General features: G+C 38.9%; 1 protein-coding gene across 3 annotated transcripts in view; it reads left to right on the top strand.

Moving 5' to 3' along the window:
* The window catches only part of LHX6 (LIM homeobox 6), a 193,451-nt gene that overhangs the window by 780 nt on the left and 169,753 nt on the right, over positions 1-22,918 (top strand). The window contains exons 1-2 of one of the 3 annotated variants that reach the window (XM_063936932.1): positions 1-5; positions 752-823. The exon at positions 1-5 is cut by the window's left edge and continues 780 nt beyond it. In XM_063936932.1, coding sequence (XP_063793002.1) covers positions 1-5; positions 752-823 — 77 coding nt within the window. Of the gene's footprint in view, positions 6-521; positions 824-22,918 lie in introns of those variants that run through there. The other 2 variants (XM_063936930.1, XM_063936931.1) reach the window with 2 other exon arrangements.

The following is a 22,918-nucleotide window of genomic DNA, read 5'->3' on the forward strand; positions in this document are numbered from 1 at the left end:
GAAAGGTGAGATATATCTCTGTATAGTTTTCTTGCATTCTGGTTTATTAGTAAACCAGCACACAACGAGTTACAATTATTATAGTGAATAACACTACACACATAAATAGCAACACAGAATATATTACAGATTACAGCACGTAACAAAGTTACTATTCCATAGAAAAGACAAGAAAATATGATACACACTAATATTGCTGCAATAGCGCTAAACGTTCACAGAGACTGTGTAATTGGCGTATGGAAACTGGTTTCTACAGGTTTATTGTAAAAAGTACAGTTTCCATGATCGTTTAAACAAATGTAGTTTTGTGCATAAAGGAAAAAATAAATCGATTTTTAATTACAACCATTAAAAGAAATCAAATTTGCAATTCTTTGGGTGGCCTGATGGATTACCTGATTGACAGCTGAAATTGACACTTGCTGCCTCTTATCCTGGGCATTTGCTGCAATTTCTAATTGCAGGTAGTTTGTGTTTTTTTTTCTCCCTTCCCTGCTTTGGATTACATGGGAACGAAACGATTACCTCAAGAGGCACGGGTTAAGTGCAGGAAAAAAAATCAATCTAGATTCAAATTGCTTCATTAAAAAGACACATCTTTTGTTGCAAATGGTTTAAATGCCTACTAGAAAGTTCTTATTTGTTGTTTGGAGCTGGTCTGTATAGGCTGCCTGGAATATAAAGGGGAAGTTGATGGCATTTAAACCAACTTCATCCTGAGGTTTTTCTTGGCAATATCTGCTGAGAGGTGATGTCCCAAGACCAGCAGATCCCCATGGGGACAAGTCGATGTTTGGAAACCAAGAGTCCTCACATAATGGTAAGCGCTTCAGTAACATGGGCTGTATAGGGATGTGTGATGGGAGGTTGTAGTGATATAAGAGGAATGCAGAAGTTACAGTATATGCAATAGAGGTTACAGTATATAAGGGAAGAACTGCTTTGTCGGTGTAATTGTAAATGACCTTTAGGTGCACTGTGAGAACTAGATAATAAACTTGTACTCACATCGCACCTAAAGGTCACTGTGCGTTGATTTTCAGGTTAGCGACAACAGCGCACCGTGAGATAAATTGTGTAAATACCTATTTACAGTATAAACAAATTAATACTTCTCTATCTGCTAATACACTCAGGTAGATACGCAAATTAGTTTTATATGCTCTTATTCTCTATGGCTCTCCGCTTCTATTGTACCCTTAGGAGCTTGCAGTCTAATGACAATAAGAACTAGTGAGACATGAAAGGTCACCTATTTTGGAAGACGATAGACACCTGAAGAGTGTGTGTGTGTGTGTGTGTGTGTGTGTGTGTGTGTGTGTGTGTGTGTGTGTGTGTGTGTGTGTGTTTATATATATATATATATATATATATATATATATATATATGATGTTATAATTATAGTTATTGGCACAATAATTTAATAATAGTGAACCGAGCTTCCCTTCAGTAGTGATACTATATATATAATGGGAATGGCACGGTTTATTTGACTCCCAATCGCACGTTATCTCGTGTGGAGGAAATTGCATGTGTAATCAGATTATAGTATTATTGGGTTATGTCACTTTTGACCAGTGAGAAGTAGTAATAGATATTTACGTGTCATTGCGTTGATTACTATATATAGTTTAGAATTTCCAGCTTCTAGCTTCTGATTCCACTTTCACTTTGTCTGCACATTAATTATACTGTATATTTCTGTCTATAATAACGTTCAGCAGTATTCGTGGTGCAATCCCTCTGTATGGAGAGTTGCGTGAGACTGGTACAGGAGGTTTATGTAGTTTATTTACAAATTACACCGTGCAAATTAACCTCATGAAAGATTTCTGTGTGTGCAATATTATGTGTCTAGATATTGCATGTTCATGTACAGGGAACTCCATTTATTTCTGTCACTTCAGGACAGAGCAGCAGCCGGTTCGTGATTCGGCATTAGTGTTATCTCGTGAATTTATCCGAATAATTCTGTAGTTCTGCATCACACTGGTCAGTGCAGGAAGCCACGTCCGTGCACTTGTTACCAGCAGGAAAGGGTCCAGTCCCTACAAGTCGTCCTGGTTATCAGGCCATTGTCACATTTATTAGAGACAGTTATTAGAGTTATTAGTTATTAGAGACAGATTACAAATAAAACCAAATATCCAAATACACCAATTAGATACTGATCTCGGTTAATGCAAGAGACTTCCAGTGAAACAGTAATCATATTATTCGTTCTTGGTAGCTTAATGACACAAAAATCAACTGACTACAGTATATCCTACTAATTAACTGAAATCATCAGTATTGTCTTGTTTTTTTTTAACGAAAAATAACTTATTACGTAGAATTTGCTTCCAGATCCTTTTTTTATTATTAATTTATATTGCAAATTTATGAATAGCAAATAAATATATTTATGATGTTATCATTTTTATGCTAATTTGATACATTTTGATAGACGCAGATAAGCAGCATCTTGATCTTTGATAAATGAAGATGCGTCTCTAGTTTGGGAAACACCTATGAATAGAATGGCGATATTTGTTAGGTTAGAAAATGGATTTTGTGTAATATTTTGTTATTACACAGAACATGGGATTTATTTTAGTAACGGAAAACTAATTTTAGAGTTACATAACAATACAATAAGATGAATAAACATTTATGATGATGATACAGATTTATGATGCTATTTATGCTAAATTACATTTTACACGCTCCTAATAATGCAAGTAGACAGTAACTAAGCATACAATAATAAGTCTAGAATGTGTAACTGATACAGTATATAATTATACACTGAAGATTGATATTACAACTAATGCTTGATAACATATCAGCGGTGTCTGCGTCGGTATCATTTAGAATTCCGCATATTTGTCATTTATTAAGATTAAGCGTCAGAGGTTTTGAACTTTTGATCTGTGTGTTATTTAGCCACAGACAGCTAGTGCCTGTTACAATCCAGACTGCATTGCTGTTATTCCCCAGCTCCAAGTTTTGGTTGTTTCTCATTAGTACTGTGAGTTTTGTCAGATGAATAATGCAAGGATAATGGCACTAGTTTACACTGTGTGATTGATAAATTTAGTCACCAATATACCTGACTGCTCATACAATATACTGTAAGCTATATATCAATTTTGGATAATATCTTTCGTAGCGTTAAATTGGTGATTATCGCAAATCTGTGCAACGGAAATCAGTGATCACACCTAGGGATAATCGTGCAGCGATAACCCTTGTCCCCTTTCTTTCCTTTGCTGAGTTCATAATCTACATTAAGCAATTGAAAAGTGCTTTCACCAATTTGTGTTGTAGCGCTGAAGAAATACAGCCAAAAAGTGTCTAGAGATATATACACTTTCTGTCCTTTCATTAGTACCATCCGGTAATCGTGTCATCTGTACAGACGCACACTTGTCAAGGCAACCATACAGACTTAATAACGCCACACCACTGGCAACCATCGCATTTCTCAATTAAGTAATAATTATCAGAATAATTGTAGAAATCCACCACATAAATTGTCAGTCAAAAAAGAAAATTACGAAAATGGTAACATTGTTTATAAATAAACAGACATAGATTTTATCGATGGATTAATCAGTAGATAAATTCATAAAAAAGGTAATTTTTGTGCATCACAGGCAAACACATGACTGCACAGCAAATAATTATTTTTTTACATATGCTTTTATCTTTATCTAGATTTGTTTTATACATTTAAGTTGTAAATTACCTTTGAAACTTCTGTGTTACTAATGTCTAATGTGTTTACTTTGTATATGAATGATTAGTGGAAACTTTTGAAGCATTTTATAAATTGACATTTGAGCCATAAACAAGAAAGAGCTAATGTTTTTAAATCTGAAATTCATGTTGCAAATCTGATTTACAATTCTGCTTAGCAAAACTATTAAAACCCCATAAACTAAATTTAGATGAACAGTGTTTAAAAAGCAGAGGAAGAGATAAGATCCTGCTATCTTTTTAGAACATCAAAAATATTCTTGCACTTTACATATATATAATTGTTCAGTTTTGAATTTTACTTAATAAACCACTTCAGTAACTACAGTAATTGGGGATGTGTATACAGTATATTACTTGTGAACATAACCTACTGTAGATAACATCTGCTCACTTGTAGAACTGATAGAACTGCAGCAGGCAGACATTTCATTAATCATTTATGTTAGCAAAACAGCTACCTCATTAGTGTACTAAGTTCCGTACAGTACACTGTATATATGGGTTTTATGTATTGTATTGGATAATATGTAAGACTCACTTCATTTTTGTTTGTTGTTTCACTTTATTCACTCCATAATTACACAGATCACTATTTTGTTAATTTGTTAAGTCTAATTTTATTAGGCTCTAGCATTAAAAATGATCTAAAATTAAAAAGGGCGAAATATTCCTATTAACCGTAATTTTGTAGTGCACTGATTTTTAGTAATTCTACAAATTTTATATATATATATATATATATATATATATATACATAAATACCTAAATATACATACATATGTACATAGTATATATGTACGTACAGCAACACCCAGAAATATCAGGTGCATTTTAGCCATGTGGCAAAGCACATAATTGTATAAATTTATCTTTGGTCAGTTTCAATTAAACCAAAATCATATAGAATCAATAATATCAACCTATTTTAACCCATTCATTACAAGCATAATATCTTTGTAGGACAGATTACTGCCTGTGGGCCTGTTGTGACCATATGTGATTGTCCTTTAATAACTGATGTCTAATCTAAATGGTTGCATTGTGCTCTCAACCTTCTGTATGTCAATAATTTTCATTAGAAAATATTTATTTTGGCATCTTTAGCAAAAAGAGCACACATTTGCATCACAAAGAATTATTACAATTATATTATTCCAAAATAAAGCTGCTTTTCTATGGGCAGATTTAATATTGTATGAATTTCCTTCCCAAGTAAAATAAATAGCTTTAAAGCCCATTGTGAGGTACAGTCTCATCAGCACCAGGTTCTCTAAAGCTTCACTGAGTGAGATTAATATAGTTAGATGCTTTCAAAGCTTTCCTGTTTACGGCAATGTACTACTGTTCATGTTGCCTTAACTAGACTATATCATTTTTTATTGTACCTTACATAGTTACATAGTTACATAGTTACATAGTGAGGTTGAAAAGAGGTAAAATGCCATTTGGGTTCAACCTGTATTCTGTGTTAAGCTGTTCATATTATACTGCACCTGCTGAAGTAATGGTTAAGTACCAATTGACAACTATGATTCTTGCCACTCCCAGATATTAATGTCACTATGTTAAATGCTATAACCCTGGATACTTTTTCCAGTTAGAAATTTGTCCAATCCATTTTTAAATGCATTCACAGAGTCTGCCATTACCTTCTCCAGCAGGGAGTTCCAAATCTTTATTGCCCTTACCTGTAATAAAATCATTTTGTACTCTATTAGCATAATGCACATAGGAGCAATGAAGCAAACATACTACAGTATTTCCATTCATAACAGATTCTACATGATTGTGTTTATTTTTATACTTCAGTGAGTTAAAAAAAGTTTTTTTCCTAAAAGTGTCTAAATAATTTTTTAGTGGTAAATGCAATAATAATTGTATTGGATATATTTATATATTGATGCAGTCTAGTACAGTGTCTAACATCTAAATGATGCAAAAATAAAATATGTAAATAACTCATTATTGACTTGCTGAGTATTCACTTGGCTCTATATGACTGGAACATACGCATATGCAGATATAGAAGTAGTGTTACTTTTGTGATTTGTCTAAATGCTATATTTAAAAATCTTTGCTTTAAATGTATAGTTGAATAAATACAGGGCTAAATTTTGTAAGCTTGCGAGCAGGGCCTCCTACCACTATGTCTGTCTGTTTTTACCCAGTTTTGTTCTATTACTGTTGTTCTAATTGTAAAGCGCAATGGAATATGCTGCGCTATATAAGAAACTATTAATAAATAAAATAAATACATTTCATGGGGTGCTACGAACCTGGAAGCCCATTCAATTATCTATCTATCTATCTATCTATCTATCTATCTATCTATCTATCTATCTATCTGATATTGTATTGCAACTGCTTGTGGCAAGCACCGGGATGATGAGCTGTTTTGTAGAGTGCCAGTTCTTTTGGAAAAATAAAAAATAAAAAAATAAAAAATAATAATAATAAAAAAAAAAAATATATATATAAATTAAAAAAATCTATCTATCTATCTATCTATCTATCTATCTATCTATCTATCTATCTATCTATCTATCTATCTATCTATCTATCTTAAAATACTGCTTTGATTATTAATAATAAAGTTGGAAAGATAATTATTTCTAAATTGAACCCTGTGTTTCATTTTATAAAAAAAATGCTGAACAACTGTATTTAAACATTAATGTTCAATTTAGAAATAATTGTCTTTCCAACTTGATTGTGTAGTCCATGAAAGCTAAATAGTAGTAGCAGTAATAATAATACTAATAATAATACTAATAATAATAATAATAATAATAATAATAATAATGATGATGATGTAATGATGATAATAATAATAACGGCATCATCATCTTATTACTTTACAGTAAGAATTTAGGTATTTTAGATTTTATTTTATGTGGAATATGTTGAATATGTGCTGAATATATATAAATATATATATGTATATATATATATTTTATATATATATATATATATATATATATATATATATATATGTTTATTATATTAATAGCAATATATATATTGCTATTGCCATCCGGCTATGACTTGGCGTGTGTGTGTGTGTGTGTGTGTGTGTGTGTGTGTGTGTGTGTGTGTCTGTCTGTCTGTCTGTCTGTCTGTCTGTCTATCTATCTATCTATCTATCTATCTATCTATCTATCTATCTATCTATCTTAATGGCAATACATTGTAGAAAACTCTTAATAGTGCAAGGACTTAATAATACTTTCCTCTTCTACTTTATACTAAGTCATATGTTTTACCCCAGCTTGGTGGGTCTGTGTTTGAATTCAAAATCCAACTGAGTTAGAAAGAGTTAAAGAAATAGGGAATGATTTATTGAAGTCTTAAGGTTTACCTGCGCTCAGTGGATTTGTGTTCTTTTTCAGTGTTACCTGCACTCACTGGATCGGTGTTCTTTTTGAGTGTTACCTGCACTCAGTGGATCGATGTTCTTTTTCAGTGTTACCTGCACTCAGTGGATAGGTGTTCTTTTTCAGTGTTACCTGCACTCAGTGAATCGATGTTCTTTTTCAGTGTTACCTGCACTCAGTGGATCGGTGTTCTGTTTCAGTGTTACCTGCACTCAGTGAATCGGTGTTCTTTTTCAGCGTTACCTGCACTCCGTGGATCAGTGTTCTTTTTCAGTGTTACCTGCACTCAGTGGATCAGTGTTCTTTTTCAGTGTTACCTGCACTCAGTGGATAGGTGTTTTTTTTCAGTGTTACCTGCACTCAGTGGATAGGTGTTCTTTTTCAATGGCCAAGTGGGCTAAGAGAGCATATATAAAAAATATAAAAAAGTCTACTCTTTACGTTTTCTACTACTGCTAATGGTATTCAGAAGTGAACATAGATCAAGTAATCTTTAGTTTATCATCACTACAGACTTGTATTCTTGCACATCTTGAATGCCAACTTGCCGTTGTGTGTTGTCTATATAGGCCCATGATGCTGGGGAAAAAACATATGCCTTTAGTGAGCCACCACCCTGCTGACTTCTTTTTCTACAATTTGTTCATCCCTTGTACAATAATGGGAGTACAGAAGAACTATTCCACACTTTTGGAATTTATGCCACATTACCCCTTGATGTGTATTCTTCAAGTAATTTCATATAACATATTTATTAAGGAGATGAATCCTATCCACAAATATAGATTTCCAGTTGACAAAATAGCCATAATTATGTGTTTGTAGAAGCATCTTTATATGTGGGACTATGAAGGCAAACTCCCTTTCTGCTTTTTCCTCTTTATGTATCTAGTTGTAAAAACCAGCAGTAGGAAACGAACACGATCCCTCTATGTTTGCTGTGTTTCTATGTTAAGGAAATTAATATATAACACACCTGACATCAGCCAGTTTGAGCTTATTTTTTGCTACAATTTGGTCAAATAAAATGCATCTAAATAATGGTAAAACTTCAACTATGAATTAAAACTATTTTGACACTATTAGTTTATGCTGACACTAAAGTTGTAGGAAAGCATAAATAGGCCAATTCATTTTTTGTCATCTGATGGTGGAAAACCTCTTTAAGGTCTAATACACCCTGGATGTATTGAACACAAGGAGGATTGACTTTAGTTATCCAAGGAATCTTTGAATTTGACTCTGTTCGCTTTAGTACAGAGGGGTATTTACACCAGTGTTTCGACTCTAAGGGCCCTGATTGAGATTTATTCTGATTCCAGTAGAATTGCCCCATTATAACACAAATTTGTTTTAGCTACATTTGTCCATTTGAGTTTTTTTTAATCAGTTCAGTTTCATGTGTCTGATTAATAGTATTTTTTTTTAATTATTTTATAAATGACATGCATTTATACCTAGTCAACGTAAATGCTAGAAGCCTAGCTTGGGTGCCTTTCCTTTTAAACCTGGCCTTGTACATTTACACTGGGGTTTGATTTCTTTTTACCATGGTTATGGTATCTTATCAGTATCTGTTTTTTTTATTTTTATTAATAAGGAAAATGACCAACAGTGAGGTTTAAGGGACGACGTCATTGCATAAACATCTGAAGCTCATGCAATTCATGATCTATGGATCCTGACAGTGATGGAGTTAAATGGATTTCTCTCCTTTTTAATTTTCTCACAAAATGATTGACTAAGACGATGTAAGACTTCACTTTTTAGTATTTAAATTTTTGTGAATATATGTGCTGTGGAAGAACAGAAGGTAGTCTCTGATTGAACTATTTAGCTATATACTTCTGCTTGTCATTATATATATATATATATATATATATATATATGTGTGTGTACTCACCTTGACAAAGGGTCTACGGGCACTGAAACATTGGTTCATGTACTTCCCATATTTAATGCAAGTTTTTCTGCACAAAAGAAACGGTGTGCTGCTGTCTGCATGCTACCGTATTCCTACACCACCGAGGGCACCAGGGCAGTGTGTTACCTTTTTATTGGTGTCCGACTATCCACAAAGAACTAGTCATATTGGACTTGAGAAGCCTGCACATTGCACACACCGAGTGTATATAAAAGAAATTACATAGAAGAAATATCAATCCATGAGTATATGAAGATATCATTTATGTTGATCTTATTAGTGGGACCGGTCTTTATAATTTTCTGTAAAGATCATTTCTATGAGGCTAGATTGTGTTGATTGATCCAAGATATAAAGGGTATTTGTCACTCCTGTAGTCACAGAGGACGGACAACATCTTCTCCACATGCTGGGGCATTTTTGGTTGGTGTACTATCTTTTCTGATAAAGGTGACATAATAATAATAATAATAATAATAATAATAATAATAATAATAATAATAATTTGACAGCAGATAAGAAACTCTTGGCCCATATAGTTTGCCCCTTTTTCTTTTATCCTTTTGGTAACTTCAGCTCCATTGGTTCCTTAGGTCTTTGTAAGGATATTCTTATGCCTGAAATGCCACCCGTTATTCCTATCGCAAGCGTGTTTAAATTGCTCTACTGTCTTAGCCTCTACAACATCTGATGGGAGGTTTTTCCACTTATCCACTGCCCTTTCTGAAAAGTAATTTCTCCTCAAATTTCCATTGAACCTACATTGCACCAGTTTCAGTACATGTCCTTGTGTTCTATAATAATAATATGAAGAAGAAGAATAACAACAAGATAACTAGTTTTTTGAATCTCAACCACCTCACAAATATATATCACATTTTTATCGGCCCAATTTTATTTTTTAATTTAGCTACTAGTATTTCTTGTTAGGTACATTAGTGTCAATCTAGCAATTACTCCACCCAGCTGATATGTTATACAATTACAGCTGCATCCTAAATACTTAACATTCTGATGGTTCATCCAATAACATGTATTTGAATAATTTGTACACGATAATTTAAACCCATGTTTTGTTTTATTCTGCTACACTCTAATATGTATTTGGGAGGTAGTCACAATGCAACACAATGCTATTTTTTTATTAATAGACTTTGGTATTAGTATGTAAATGAAACTTGATTTTTTTATAGCTGAAAACAAATATGTCTAATACTGTATAAAAAAAAGAAAGTTTATGATAATCATCACAATAATGAAATCATGTGGAGACATAAATTGGGATCTAAGTAAGAACAATGAGGCATAAAACCCAGTGAATGTTTGCTAGTTGTGTATAGTGCAATATATTTGAAGCTTATCAGACTGTGCCATGTAAGCAGCTATATGTGATTCATTATATCATACCCTTCTAATGGTTTGAACCTTAACTGCGTTTCATGCAAAATGGGGCTATTGTCATTAATGTGGATTACTAGTAGGGGCAATGAATGAGTGGTTGCAGGTGGTGTTAATTTCTGGCACTTCAAATAATGGGAATTAGTTTTGGCAAACCCTGTATTTCGTCAGTTCCATCTGCAATCACTGATGGGCTATTATCTGTTGTTCCTCACTCTATATTCATTCCACCAACGACATATAGTAGTATTAGCTGAAAAGTATTGCTACTGTAGCATTTATGTGCATGCAAATACTCCACGGTGGAGTCTACATGTTTGCAGTAAGCAAAAATCACACCCACAGGGATGTAACTCAGGGCACAGTACAAAAATGCTGTAGCCATCATACTACTAAAAAGCATGTTTAAAGGACAAACACTTTTCTTTTACATGTACAGACTGCAGTTGTAATATGTACTGTTGTCCTATATTTCCACTGCATCCTTGTTCTGAGAATGTCTGTTCTTAGACCCACTCACCAGTAGTGCATATTTGTGTATCTCCGCAGGGAATGCTCATTTGTCAAGAATTTAGACGTTTGATGCCCTTTAATCATGAAGATTAGTTGTAATTGTGTTTTGTAATAAGTATAGTATGCTTGATACAGAAAAAACAGCAATAGGTGGCTGTGTGGAGTGTGCATTGTCAGTGTCTTTTTCTAATGTATCCTGTTTTCAGTGAATCACTGTTGGATAAATGAGATGTTAATTAAAATAAGGAGTGCCAAAATGTGGGTGGGATGGGTTCAATGAACCCAGGCACAGACCACCCTTGGGCACCCATTACTGGAGACTATGCCGGAGGTTGGAGACAATGTGCTTGACTGGGTTTTTTTTTTAACACTGTGTGCAGTCTTGGTAAGAGGGGTGGAGTGTTCTATGTGAGGGGGTAGGGGGGTTCAAGAAGTGACCCTGCTGGGTCTGGGATCACCTTGAGTAGTTCCCGGCAGCTCTTACCCTTAGCAGCAAGTGATAGATTTAGTTTACAGCCCTATAAACCTTGATGCCAACAGCCCCCACCCACAGGTGATCTTTAAGGCTGACTAGAAAGCACCCTGCTGCACCACCTATTGGTGGCTCTGGTCATTGAGCTTTGTGGCAGTTATCCTGTTTTACGTGGATAATAGTGTGTACTGTTTTTATCTGTTTTTCCTGCCATTTTATCTGTAGCTTTATGACAATTGATCACAGTTTGTATAGTCTGATTTGCACAGCATATAATTATAATTAATACAATTATTATTATTATTATTATTATTATTATTATTATTATTATTATTATTTTATAAGGCACTACGAGGGTTCCATACAGTATGGCTAATATAGACCATATACAAATTCACATAGATGCATACCTAAGGCATATCTAAGTTGGCATAAATATGTAGAGAAGGCAAAGGGGAGAGGGCATTGCTCATATACTGTAAGTCTACAGTCTATAGCACATCAGCCAGTGACAATACTAGAGAGCAATAGAGCTCTTGTGCATATGCTTCACTCACTGTAAATCTCAACCTCCAAATTATACAAGTTTTTCCCAGATCTGATTATGTCTCCCTAAATTCTAATGATGTAGCACATGCACTTGTGGTGTAGTCTGTACCAGTGTAAACATAAAGAGGACAATAGTTTAGCTTATTCCCTAGAATAACTCTACCTTTGGGAAAAAGCCTAGTTCCAAACTAACCTTTGGATGTTGCACATAAGAATAAAATTGTATAATGTAGTCTTTGCCGTAAGCCAAATAATGGTATAAAACAATCCTGATGACAAATAGTATTATCATAATAATAATGTCATTAATTACATGTGAAAGCTGTAACATATCAGAATGAAGGAAAATGGCATCTGTGGGCTTGGCTAAGGTCTGAGCACATATTTGTTACCATTACGAATGCCCTGTTCATTTTGGTGTACCCCATTTTCTAGTGGGTGGGTGATGGAAGAACCTGTAGCCAATGAGATTATCAGTATGGTTACAGCAGCAGTAGATTAGTGTGCTGATTTAGTGGAAGGCAGTGACCACTTGTGGGATTACTAGTGAGCATACCGGATGTGACAGGGGCAGTGTCAAGATGTGGATGAGGTCTGAGAATTCGGCAGCAGAAAACTCAATGTTTTGAGCTGCCTTCAAATTGATGGGGAAAGATTGTGATTAAAAGAATTCCTCTATATACTGTAGAACACAGATCACACATTGTGGCTACATTTTTCAGGGATTATGGTCTACCATGTGGATGGTAAACATTGCACAGGTGGTTGATACCTCTCATTCATTGTTATTTTCCCAGACTCTGGAACTCGTTAATGTTCAGGGTACTTGTAGCTTCATGACTAGAGAAATGTTAGCATTATTGTAATTTATATTATAAAATGACAACATATGCTGTATATATGCTGTATATATTTTCATTTTTAGATTTCAATTAGACTTTTGCTCTGAATACAGCATTCTTTTAATAAAATTTTAAATATTTTCTTTTGTAGGTTTATATAAGATAATATAAGATAAATTAAGAAAATAGTATTTCTTCCTTTTTATTTTGAATCCTAATAGATTTAATTTTTTCTGTAGATTAGGAGACATAAGGGCAGGGGGAGGCAGACAATATTTGTGTGTATTCAATTTTTTTATTTTTTTATTGTATTTTACTAAAATTTAAACCAGTACGCAGATTATACCTTTGGGAGTACAAGATATATATGTTAATTCCTACAGCAATTGTTTGTTTTCTCTAATCTGTGCGGACATACCAGCTCTAGATATAGCTGAGAAAAAGCTACATTTTTACTTTATTATCACAATGAGCGAATCTGGGTCTTATCGGACCCAGTCACTGTCTACTTGCAGGACACCCCGGCAATTATGTGATATTCTGGTTAATAGAGTAGATGGAAGCACATATACTTATACAATGAGGGTCATTCAGACCCGGCCGCAACAGCGGCCCACAGTGCAGTTTGCCGGGGGTGTGCAGCGCCCGCACTGTACACATTGCAGTCGCATACCCGATGGATATGACTGCAATGTGATTGACGGGTGATGGCGTTGCAGGGGTGGCGCCAGAAAAACGGGGGCAGGCTGTGCTGACAGGGGCCATCCTTAAATCCGGTGCATCCGCAATGATCAGGGGGCAGCCTCAAACATGCTGGGCGTGCCCTAGCATGTGCAGAGATGAACGCAGATCTGGCAGCCATCTGCGTTCATCTCTGAATATCCCCCAATGTTCTGTGTAGAAATGACTGACCATTTATAATGATCTATTTGAGTATTAATTGTTACTCTAAGCTCCAATGGGGCACAGACAGATGTGAATTTTTTAACATTCTGTGTATAAAACGTTCTCTGTATTAAGCCACACAAAAGGTTGGATGTTTATAAATACAGTTGTTCCTCACATCTAACACCTACTTCTGCCATGCTTCATTCAGGTAACCACCACTTACTTCTGCTTGTAAGGCTTCTCCCGTCCTGTAACCACTTATAGAATTCCCTCCTATGCCCATTTCTCCTAAGCCTACAAATCTTCATCAGCTCTCTGAAAACCTGTCTCTTTATTAGAGGTTCCAACACTCTATTTATATCTTAAATTGTATTCACAATATATGCTTACATATAGAGCCAATTTAGAGTTATGACCTTGAGATTTTCGACTTTTTAAGGAGGATTGAAATTCGATAAGGAAGACTTTATTTTTTGATGCCTTCCGGCAAATTCTTATGCCATTATTTTCCATACTATGGGGCTAATTCAGTAAGGTTAGCAAATTCTGCTAATCAGCAGAATTTGCTATCCTTTTGAACACATGCTGGGGGCCACCCAGCGCTGGGCAAGGCCGCCCAGCATGCTGACCGGCGCCTCCCCCCCTGCTACAATCAGAAGTTGTGTTCGCCTCGCAATTTCTGCTTGTTAGCAGTAACTAAGGTTGACTCCTGCCGGCGCAGCTTAGCTTCGGCCGCAGGAGTCCTGGCACCATTTTCCCAGTTGCAATGGCTGCATGTGACATCACGCAGCCTCCACGACCGTGCCCCCATTCGCGCCGCACAACCCTCCGTTCGGGTTGCCCTGCCCCCCACAATGCTCCGTTTCCTCCCTGAAAAAGGAGCATTGCCGCCCCCCTCCCGCCCGCCCCGCGATCGCCTCTACCTGATTGACAGGAAAATGCGAGCGCATGCACAGTAGGTCCCGCTGTGCATGCGCCCGTGCCACCCCCATAAAAAATCCGTACGACTCGCGACTTGCGATCCTTACTGAATTTGCCCCTTTATTTTAAATTAATACATTAAACCTACTTAACTGGCATGGTCAGATCACATGTTACCGCGCCTCCTTGCTGTGTCCTCCAGTTTTTCATAGATCCACATTGCAGATGTGCATAATAAAATATGTAAATATTAAAAAAAATACTATATAAGCTATATTAATTAAAAAAAAACAACAATGTTATTAATGGTTTTGAAGGGAAAAATTGTCAGTTAAGTGGTTAGTAAAAGTAAAATTTTAATTTTGTCAAATCTGAAAAGAGTGCTCCCAAAAAGCAAGCTTGAAGTCAGCCGGCCACAGAACCTGTGTAATTCATGAATGTCCCAGTTTAACGGTATAGTTTAGTAAGCCGTGCAGTTTCCGTTGTATTTTTTTAAATGCCAGTATAAATGAAGCAAGATTAAAGGAGAGACTTATCAAATCTTGGGGTAATTCAGACCTGATCGCTGCTGTGCATTTTCGCACAGCGGGCGATCAGATCTAAACTGCGCATACGTATGCACCACAATGCACTGGTGCATTGCACAACAGAATTGGGCATCGGTGCCGAGCGACGGGATGGTGTGAAAAAACTGACCGCACGGGCGATCGCAAGGTGACTGAAAGGAAGTGGCTGTTTGTGGGTGGCAACTGGCCATTTTACAGAAGTATCTGGAAAAACGCAGGAGGGATCAAGTGTTTTCAGGGAGGGTGTCTGACATCAGTTCTGGCCCCGATCAGCAGCAAACAATCGCAGTATGTAAGTCCTGGCCTGTGCAGAGACTGCACAAACTGATGTTTGTGCAGCTCTGCTACAAAAGTGATCGCACACCTGCACAGCACTTTACCCCTCCACCTGTAGGAGGTGACTATCTGATCGCAGGGCTGCAAAAAATGCACCCTAGCGATCAGGTCTGAATTACCCCCAAAGTACCAACTAATCATCTGTCATTTTACAGGCTGTGCTAGAGAAATGACAGAAGCTGACTGGCTTTGTACTTTATAGCTCTCCATTTTATCTCTTTCCAATGTTTGATAAATCTTCCCCGGAATCAGGAACTGTAGTGTAGAACCAGCCACACAGGCAGAGCCGTAACTAGGTGTGTGCCAATGGTGCCTTGTCCACAGTGCAAATACACTGAGGGCACACCATCTAGCAGAACACCCGCTATCTCTGGTACACTCACTCCCGCCGCCTCCCATCTACCGCTGGCCGCTGCTGCTGCAAGAGAGCGCTGCCGCCGCCAGCTTCTAGGACTGTCAGTGCCAGGATCAGATGATCTGCCCCCCCTGCAGCCCGGCCTGCAGTGTCTCTGGACTCGGGAGAGACGTGATGATGTCCTGCGCTGCCACACTACCCTGCGTAATGTGTAAAAGTGGATTCTACCTGCCATACTGTGTAAAAGGGGACTCTACCTGGCGTAATGTGTGATAGGGGCTTTACCTGGAGAAATGTGTAAAATGGGGCTCTACCTGGCATAATGTGTGACAGGGGCTCTACCTGGCATAATGTGTGACAGGGGCTCTACCTGGCATAATGTGTGACGGGGCTCTACATGGCATAATGTGTGACAGGGGCTCTACCTGGCGTAATGTGTGACAGGGTCTCTACCTGGCGTAATGTGTGACAGGGGCTCTACCTGGCATAATGTGTGACAGGGGCTCTACCTGGCATAATGTGTGACGGGGCTCTACATGGCGTAATGTGTGACAGGGTCTCTACCTGGCGTAATGTGTGACAGGGGCTCTACCTGGCATAATGTGTGACAGGGGCTCTACCTGGCATAATGTGTGATAGGGGCTTTACCTGGAGAAATGTGTAAAATGGGGCTCTACCTGGCATAATGTGTGACAGGGCTCTACCTGGCGTAATGTGTGACAGGGGCACTACCTGGCGTAATGTGTGACAGGGTCTCTACCTGGCGTAATGTGTGACAGGGTCTCTACCTGACGTAATGTGTGATAGGGGCTTTACCTGGAGAAATGTGTAAAATGGGGCTCTACCTGGCATAATGTGTGACAGGGGCTCTACCTGGCGTAATGTGTGACAGGGGCACTACCTGGCGTAATGTGTGACAGGGGCTCTACCTGGCATAATGTGTGACAGGGGCTCTACCTGGCGTAATGTGTGACAGGGGCTTTACCTGGAGAAATGTGTAAAATGGGGCTCTACCTGGCATAATGTGTGACAGGGGCTCTACCTGGCATAATGTGTGACAGGGGCACTACCTCGCGTAATGTGTGACAGGGGCTCTACCTGGCGTAATGTGTGACAGGGGCTCTACCTGGCGTAATGTGTGACAGGGGCTCTACCTGGCGTAATGTGTGACAGGGGCTCTACCTGGCATAATGTGTGACAGGGGCTCTATCTGGCGTACTGTGTGACAGGGGCTCTATCTGGCGTAATGTGTAACAGGGGCACTACCTGCCGTAATGTATAAAAGTGGTTCTACCTGGTGTAATGTAAGTGGCGCTACGGTGCTGCGTAATTGGAATAAAGGAAACTACTGTATAGCGTAATATGAATTGATATTATTTTGTGGCCATGCCCCTTCGTCATGAATCCATGCCCCTATATTTTTGACGCGCGCCTACAGCCCTGTATATGGGGAGGGGGCTCCAATGCTGTTTCTTGCTCACAGCGCTAAAATGTCTAGTTACAGTACTGCACACAGGGACCTCTCCTATTCTATTTGCCATCTCCTGCAATGGTATATTGTTATTGTGCTCCATACACTTGTGATCTTTATACTGTAAGTAAATGTGTTTCCAGATTAGTGATGTGCACTGGAAATTTTTCGGGTTTTGTGTTTTGGTTTTGGATTCGGTTCCGCGGCCGTGTTTTGGATTCGGACGCGTTTTGGCAAAACCTCCCTGAAAATGTTTTGTCGGATTCGGGTGTGTTTTGGATTCAGGTTTTTTTTTACAAAAAACCCTCAAAAACAGCTTAAATCATAGAATTTGGGGGTCATTTTGATCCCATAGTATTATTAACCTCAATAACCATAATTTCCACTCATTTCCAGTCTATTCTGAACACCTCACACCTCACAATATTATTTTTAGTTCTAAAATTTGCACCGAGGTCGCTGCATGGCTAAGCTAAGCGACCCAAGTGGCCGACACAAACACCTGGCCCATCTAGGAGTGGCACTGCAGTGTCAGACAGGATGGCAGATTTAAAAAATAGTCCCCAAACAGCACATGATGCAAAGAAAAAAAGAGATGCAATGAGGTAGCTGTGTGACTAAGCTAAGCGACCCAAGTGGCTGACACAAACACCTGGCCCATCTAGGAGTGGCACTGCAGTGTCAGACAGGATGGCAGATTTAAAAAAATAGTCCCCAAACAGCACATGATGCAAAGAAAAAAAGAGATGCAATGAGGTAGCTGTGTGACTAAGCTAAGCGACCCAAGTGGCCGACACAAACACCTGGCCCATCTAGGAGTGGCACTGCAGTGTCAGACAGGATGGCAGATTTAAAAAAATAGTCCCCAAACAGCACATGATGCAAAGAAAAAAAGAGGTGCAATGAGGTAGCTGTGTGACTAAACTAAGCGACCCAAGTGGCCGACACAAACACCTGGCCCATCTAGGAGTGGCACTGCAGTGTCAGACAGGATGGCAGATTTAAAAAAATAGTCCCCAAACAGCACATGATGCAAAGAAAAAAAGAGGTGCATTGAGGTAGCTGTGTGACTAAACTAAGCGACCCAAGTGGCCGACACAAACACCTGGCCCATCTAGGAGTGGCACTGCAGTGTCAGACAGGATGGCAGATTTAAAAAATAGTCCCCAAACAGCACATGATGCAAAGAAAAAAAGAGGTGCAGTGAGGTAGCTGTGTGGCTAAGCTAAGCGACCCAAATGGCCGACACAAACACCTGGCCCATCTAGGAGTGGCACTGCAGTTTTCTAGTGAGAGGATGAGTGCTTCCATCCTCATGTGAATCTGAACCACTAGCCATGAACATAGGCCAGGGCCTCAGCCGTTCCTTGCCACTCCGTGTCGTAAATGGCATATTGGCAAGTTTACGCTTCTCATCAGACGCTTTTAATTTTGATTTTTGGGTCATTTTACTGAACTTTTGTAGTATACTTGACGACACAGAGGTAGAGCAGTGGACTACTGTACCGTACTGCTATATATTATAAACTGGTGGTCAGCAAAATTCTGCACTGTCCTCCTACTATATATACTGCACACAACTAAAATGCACCACAGGTATGGATGGATAGTATACTTGACGACACAGAGGTAGGTAGAGCAGTGGACTACTGTACCGTACTGCTATATATTATATACTGGTGGTCAGCAATATTCTGCACTGTCCTCCTACTATATATACTGCGCACAACTAAAATGCACCACAGGTATGGATGGATAGTATACTTGACGACACAGAGGTAGGTAGAGCAGTGGACTACTGTACCGTACTGCTATATAATACTGGTGGTCACTGGTCAGCAAAATTCTGCACTGTCCTCCTACTATATACTACAATGCAGCACAGATATGGAGCGTTTTTCAGGCAGAGAACGTAGATATTTTCAGCACACTGAGCACAGATATTTGCAAGCACACTGAGCACAGATATTTGCAGCACACTGAACACAGAAAGTGAGAGAACGCTGCACGTCCTCTCCCTATCATCTCCTATGCACGAGTGAAAATGGCGGCGACGCGCAGCTCCTTATATAGAATACGAATCTCGCGAGAATCCGACAGCGGGATGATAACGTTCGTGCGCGCTCGGGTTAACCGAGCAAGGCGGGAGGATCCGAGTCTGCCTCGGAACCATGTAAAATGGGTGAAGTTCGGGGGGGGGGGGGGGGGGGGGTTCGGATTCCGAGGAACCGAACCCGCTCATCACTATTCCAGATACATAATTAATTACACCGAACCCGCTCATCACTATTCCAGATACATAATTAATTACACCATCACCAGTTACAGAGTGTCATATTACCCTTACACATTTTATTATCCCACCTTTACAGATGCTGAATAATGTTAGGCAAAGTAGTTATAGCAGGTTTATTTATTTATTTGTGTGTATTTACAGTACAGTATGTTATACAGATGTGTCCTCATACCCTGTTGCTGCAGTCGCGCCAAACATCCCTACTTGGCATGCCAGATCTTGTGCGACTGGGCTTGCTCTTTTCTGGATCTTATTCATTCAAATGTGCATCTTAATCAAATGCAATGCAACAAAACCACTTCACGAGATGTATGACACTTATATATCTGTGTGCGAATGAGTCTGAATCTGTATACGAAGTGCTACAATGCAAGTTCCAGAGACGGATTAAGACTGCATGGAGCCCTTGGCACTATAATGATTAATGGTTTAGGGCCCACTCCTCCGATCCATTGATATATATATACAACTGATACACACACTGATCAGTATGCATAGGTCACACTGACATCAGTGCCCGTACGGTTATGGATCAATAGGTATACATGGATTAGGTCTACAGCAGGGACGTGCAGTGAGGTAAATTTCTCAGGAGGCACTGGTTAGTACCAGAGACAGATTTACACAAAATTTATGAGCCAAAGGGTACATGTGGGCATTATACACAGGTGTAGCATTATAAACTCATGTAAATTTGGTGGGTTTTGATCAGAGATGGGTGGAAAAGATAAGCAGTGAGATACTGTCTCACCTGCCATAGACTTTTTACTCCAGATATTTGACTATAAAAATGATTAGAATAATACAAAGAAGATATTTTTAAAATATTCTTTGTATTTTTCATATACTTTATAAGGTCAAACTCTGGCACAAACATTAGTATGACAGGAAAGGCTCTGTCTCACCTGCCTCATCCCACTGCACATCACTGGTCTACAGTCAATAGACGGTCAACCACTATTGGTCGATACTGACACTACTGTTCGAAACAGGGAAAAGGTTGACACAGTAAAATGGTCAACAAAGGGACAGGTCGACACATAAAAAGGTAGACATAACATTTTTAAACTTTATTGGTGTAGTTTTTTGCGTAACATGAACAGGAACCCCAATTAGTGCACCGCGTTGCCTTGCATGCTGCGGGCAACATACCTCACTTCGTTAATGCTACGCTCGGCACATGTTACTATTCCCATTCGTGGTCCACATGGATGGTAAAGTAAGAAAAAAAAAAAAGCAATGTCGACCTTTTCATGTGTTAACCTATTCCGTGTCAACCATTTTAACATGTTGACCTTTTTCCTGTGTCGTCCATGTCAATGTCAACCAATAGTGGTCGACCTATTGACTGTCGACCTAATCCATGTCGGCCTGCCATCCGGATACTGTCCCGTACACACAGACCACACTAATATCAAACACCTGATACACACTGATCATTCTACGCAAGTCACGCTGATACAGGGTTGGACTGGCCCACAGGGGATACAGGGGAATCCCCCAGTGTGCCCGACTGCCTGTGGGCCCACCTTCTCCTCTAGGGATCAAGTTTTAGACTATGCAGTTAAGTTATACATATGTCTATACTGCATGGGGCTATGGTGTATTCACTACACAGCATTACTGTTATTATCATTCATGCAGTATTTACTATATATATATATATCCATCAAAGAGCCCATACACTCTCTAATGGCTGGCCAAAATCTCTGGGGTGGTTGACAACACCCCTAAGTATGGGCCCCTACTACTGCATTTCCCTGGTGGGCCCTTCATGCCCCAGTCCGACACTGCGCTGATATTATACACCCGAAAGAGACTGATCACTGTATTCTCAGTGACCTGACCACTGTCCATAGCTCATCTGTAATATGTCTAGCTCACCACTGAATACTGCACATGTCAGGCTTCCTGCAGAGCTCTGTTAGTATCTCTCAGCCTCAGCCCCATGCTACTGAACAGATTGTGCCGAACCCTGACCGGAGGCACTTAGCATATGCTCCTGTGACCCCTGTGATTGGCTGAGATAACAGAGTGCTGTGCATGAAGCTCTGCGACTACTATACTGTAATTTTGAGCAAAGTGCTGACTTGGCAAATCTCTGTAATCGAGACCATGTAGCCTACCCTATCCAGGCCCTCAGGGCTTTATTTTTATTTTTTATAAAAATCTATCTTTCATGGCCCCCAAAGGCCCATAGGGCCATAGGCAGCTGCCTATGTTGCCTTGTGGAAAATCTGCCTCTGCCAAGTTCTGCTGTGCTTCGTATACAGATTCAAATTCAGTCTCACACTGATATACAAGTGTCGCACATTAAATTTATCAGTGCAGTCTCGTGAAACAATTTTATTGCATCTGATTGCAAGTCATGCAAAAAAAAATGCTACACTTCTCGCTATACAGTAGCTTACTCATGCCACATGGCATATTGAGGCTAGATGTATGAGGACACATTTGAGACTGAGAATTAATTAGTCTGTAAATTTGGTTGTAGAAAAAATAGCATGATGCAGAGGACAAACTAATTTGCTCAGCTAATACCTAGAGTGGAATCTTGTTGTCATTTGAGTTTCTATGAAATCTTATTTATTGGAGCACAAAGAGGAAGGGGTTGGGCACAATATCCTAACGGTCATAATCTCGTCAGCGACCCCCTATGGTCACAATACTGGTGAATTTCTTGAGTATTCTAATCATAAACCACCCCCCACAGCCTAACACTAACCGTCACCTTCGACATCCTAACCCTAACCATTGCCTCCCGCAGCCTAACCCTAACCCTCCCCCTGGTGCCTAACTATAATACTCATGATTGGCAACCATCGGGATTGTGACCACCGGGATTCCGCTGCCGGGATTGAGACCGTTGGGATCCCAGTGGACAACATGTGGTACAGAGTCCTCTGGTCCCGTGCCTTGCTTTGTGCGGATATCCCAGGTTTATGTTAGTGTGCAGAGCCAAATGGCAGCATGTGTGAAGACGATTATTATACGTAATGGCTTCTCTGGTCTGTGTTATAAAACAGTGCAAAAAAAAACAAACAACAAAAAAAAAGACTTAATTTTACAAAACAAGATTATGAAAATTATTTTCACTCTTCCAAAACACTAGCGGCGGGATGTAATGCCGCCCAAGTCCGGCGGTTTTGTGAGATGCTGGCCGAACTCCGGCGTTTTTTAAAGGGGCAGTGACTTCCAAGGCAAAGCCATGCCTTGTAAGTGATTGCCCCCTTAAAAAAATGTCCGAGTTCGGCTGGCATCCCGCA

This window comes from Pseudophryne corroboree, chromosome 8 (genome assembly GCF_028390025.1).
Source record: "Pseudophryne corroboree isolate aPseCor3 chromosome 8, aPseCor3.hap2, whole genome shotgun sequence".
Lineage (NCBI taxonomy): Eukaryota > Metazoa > Chordata > Amphibia > Anura > Myobatrachidae > Pseudophryne > Pseudophryne corroboree.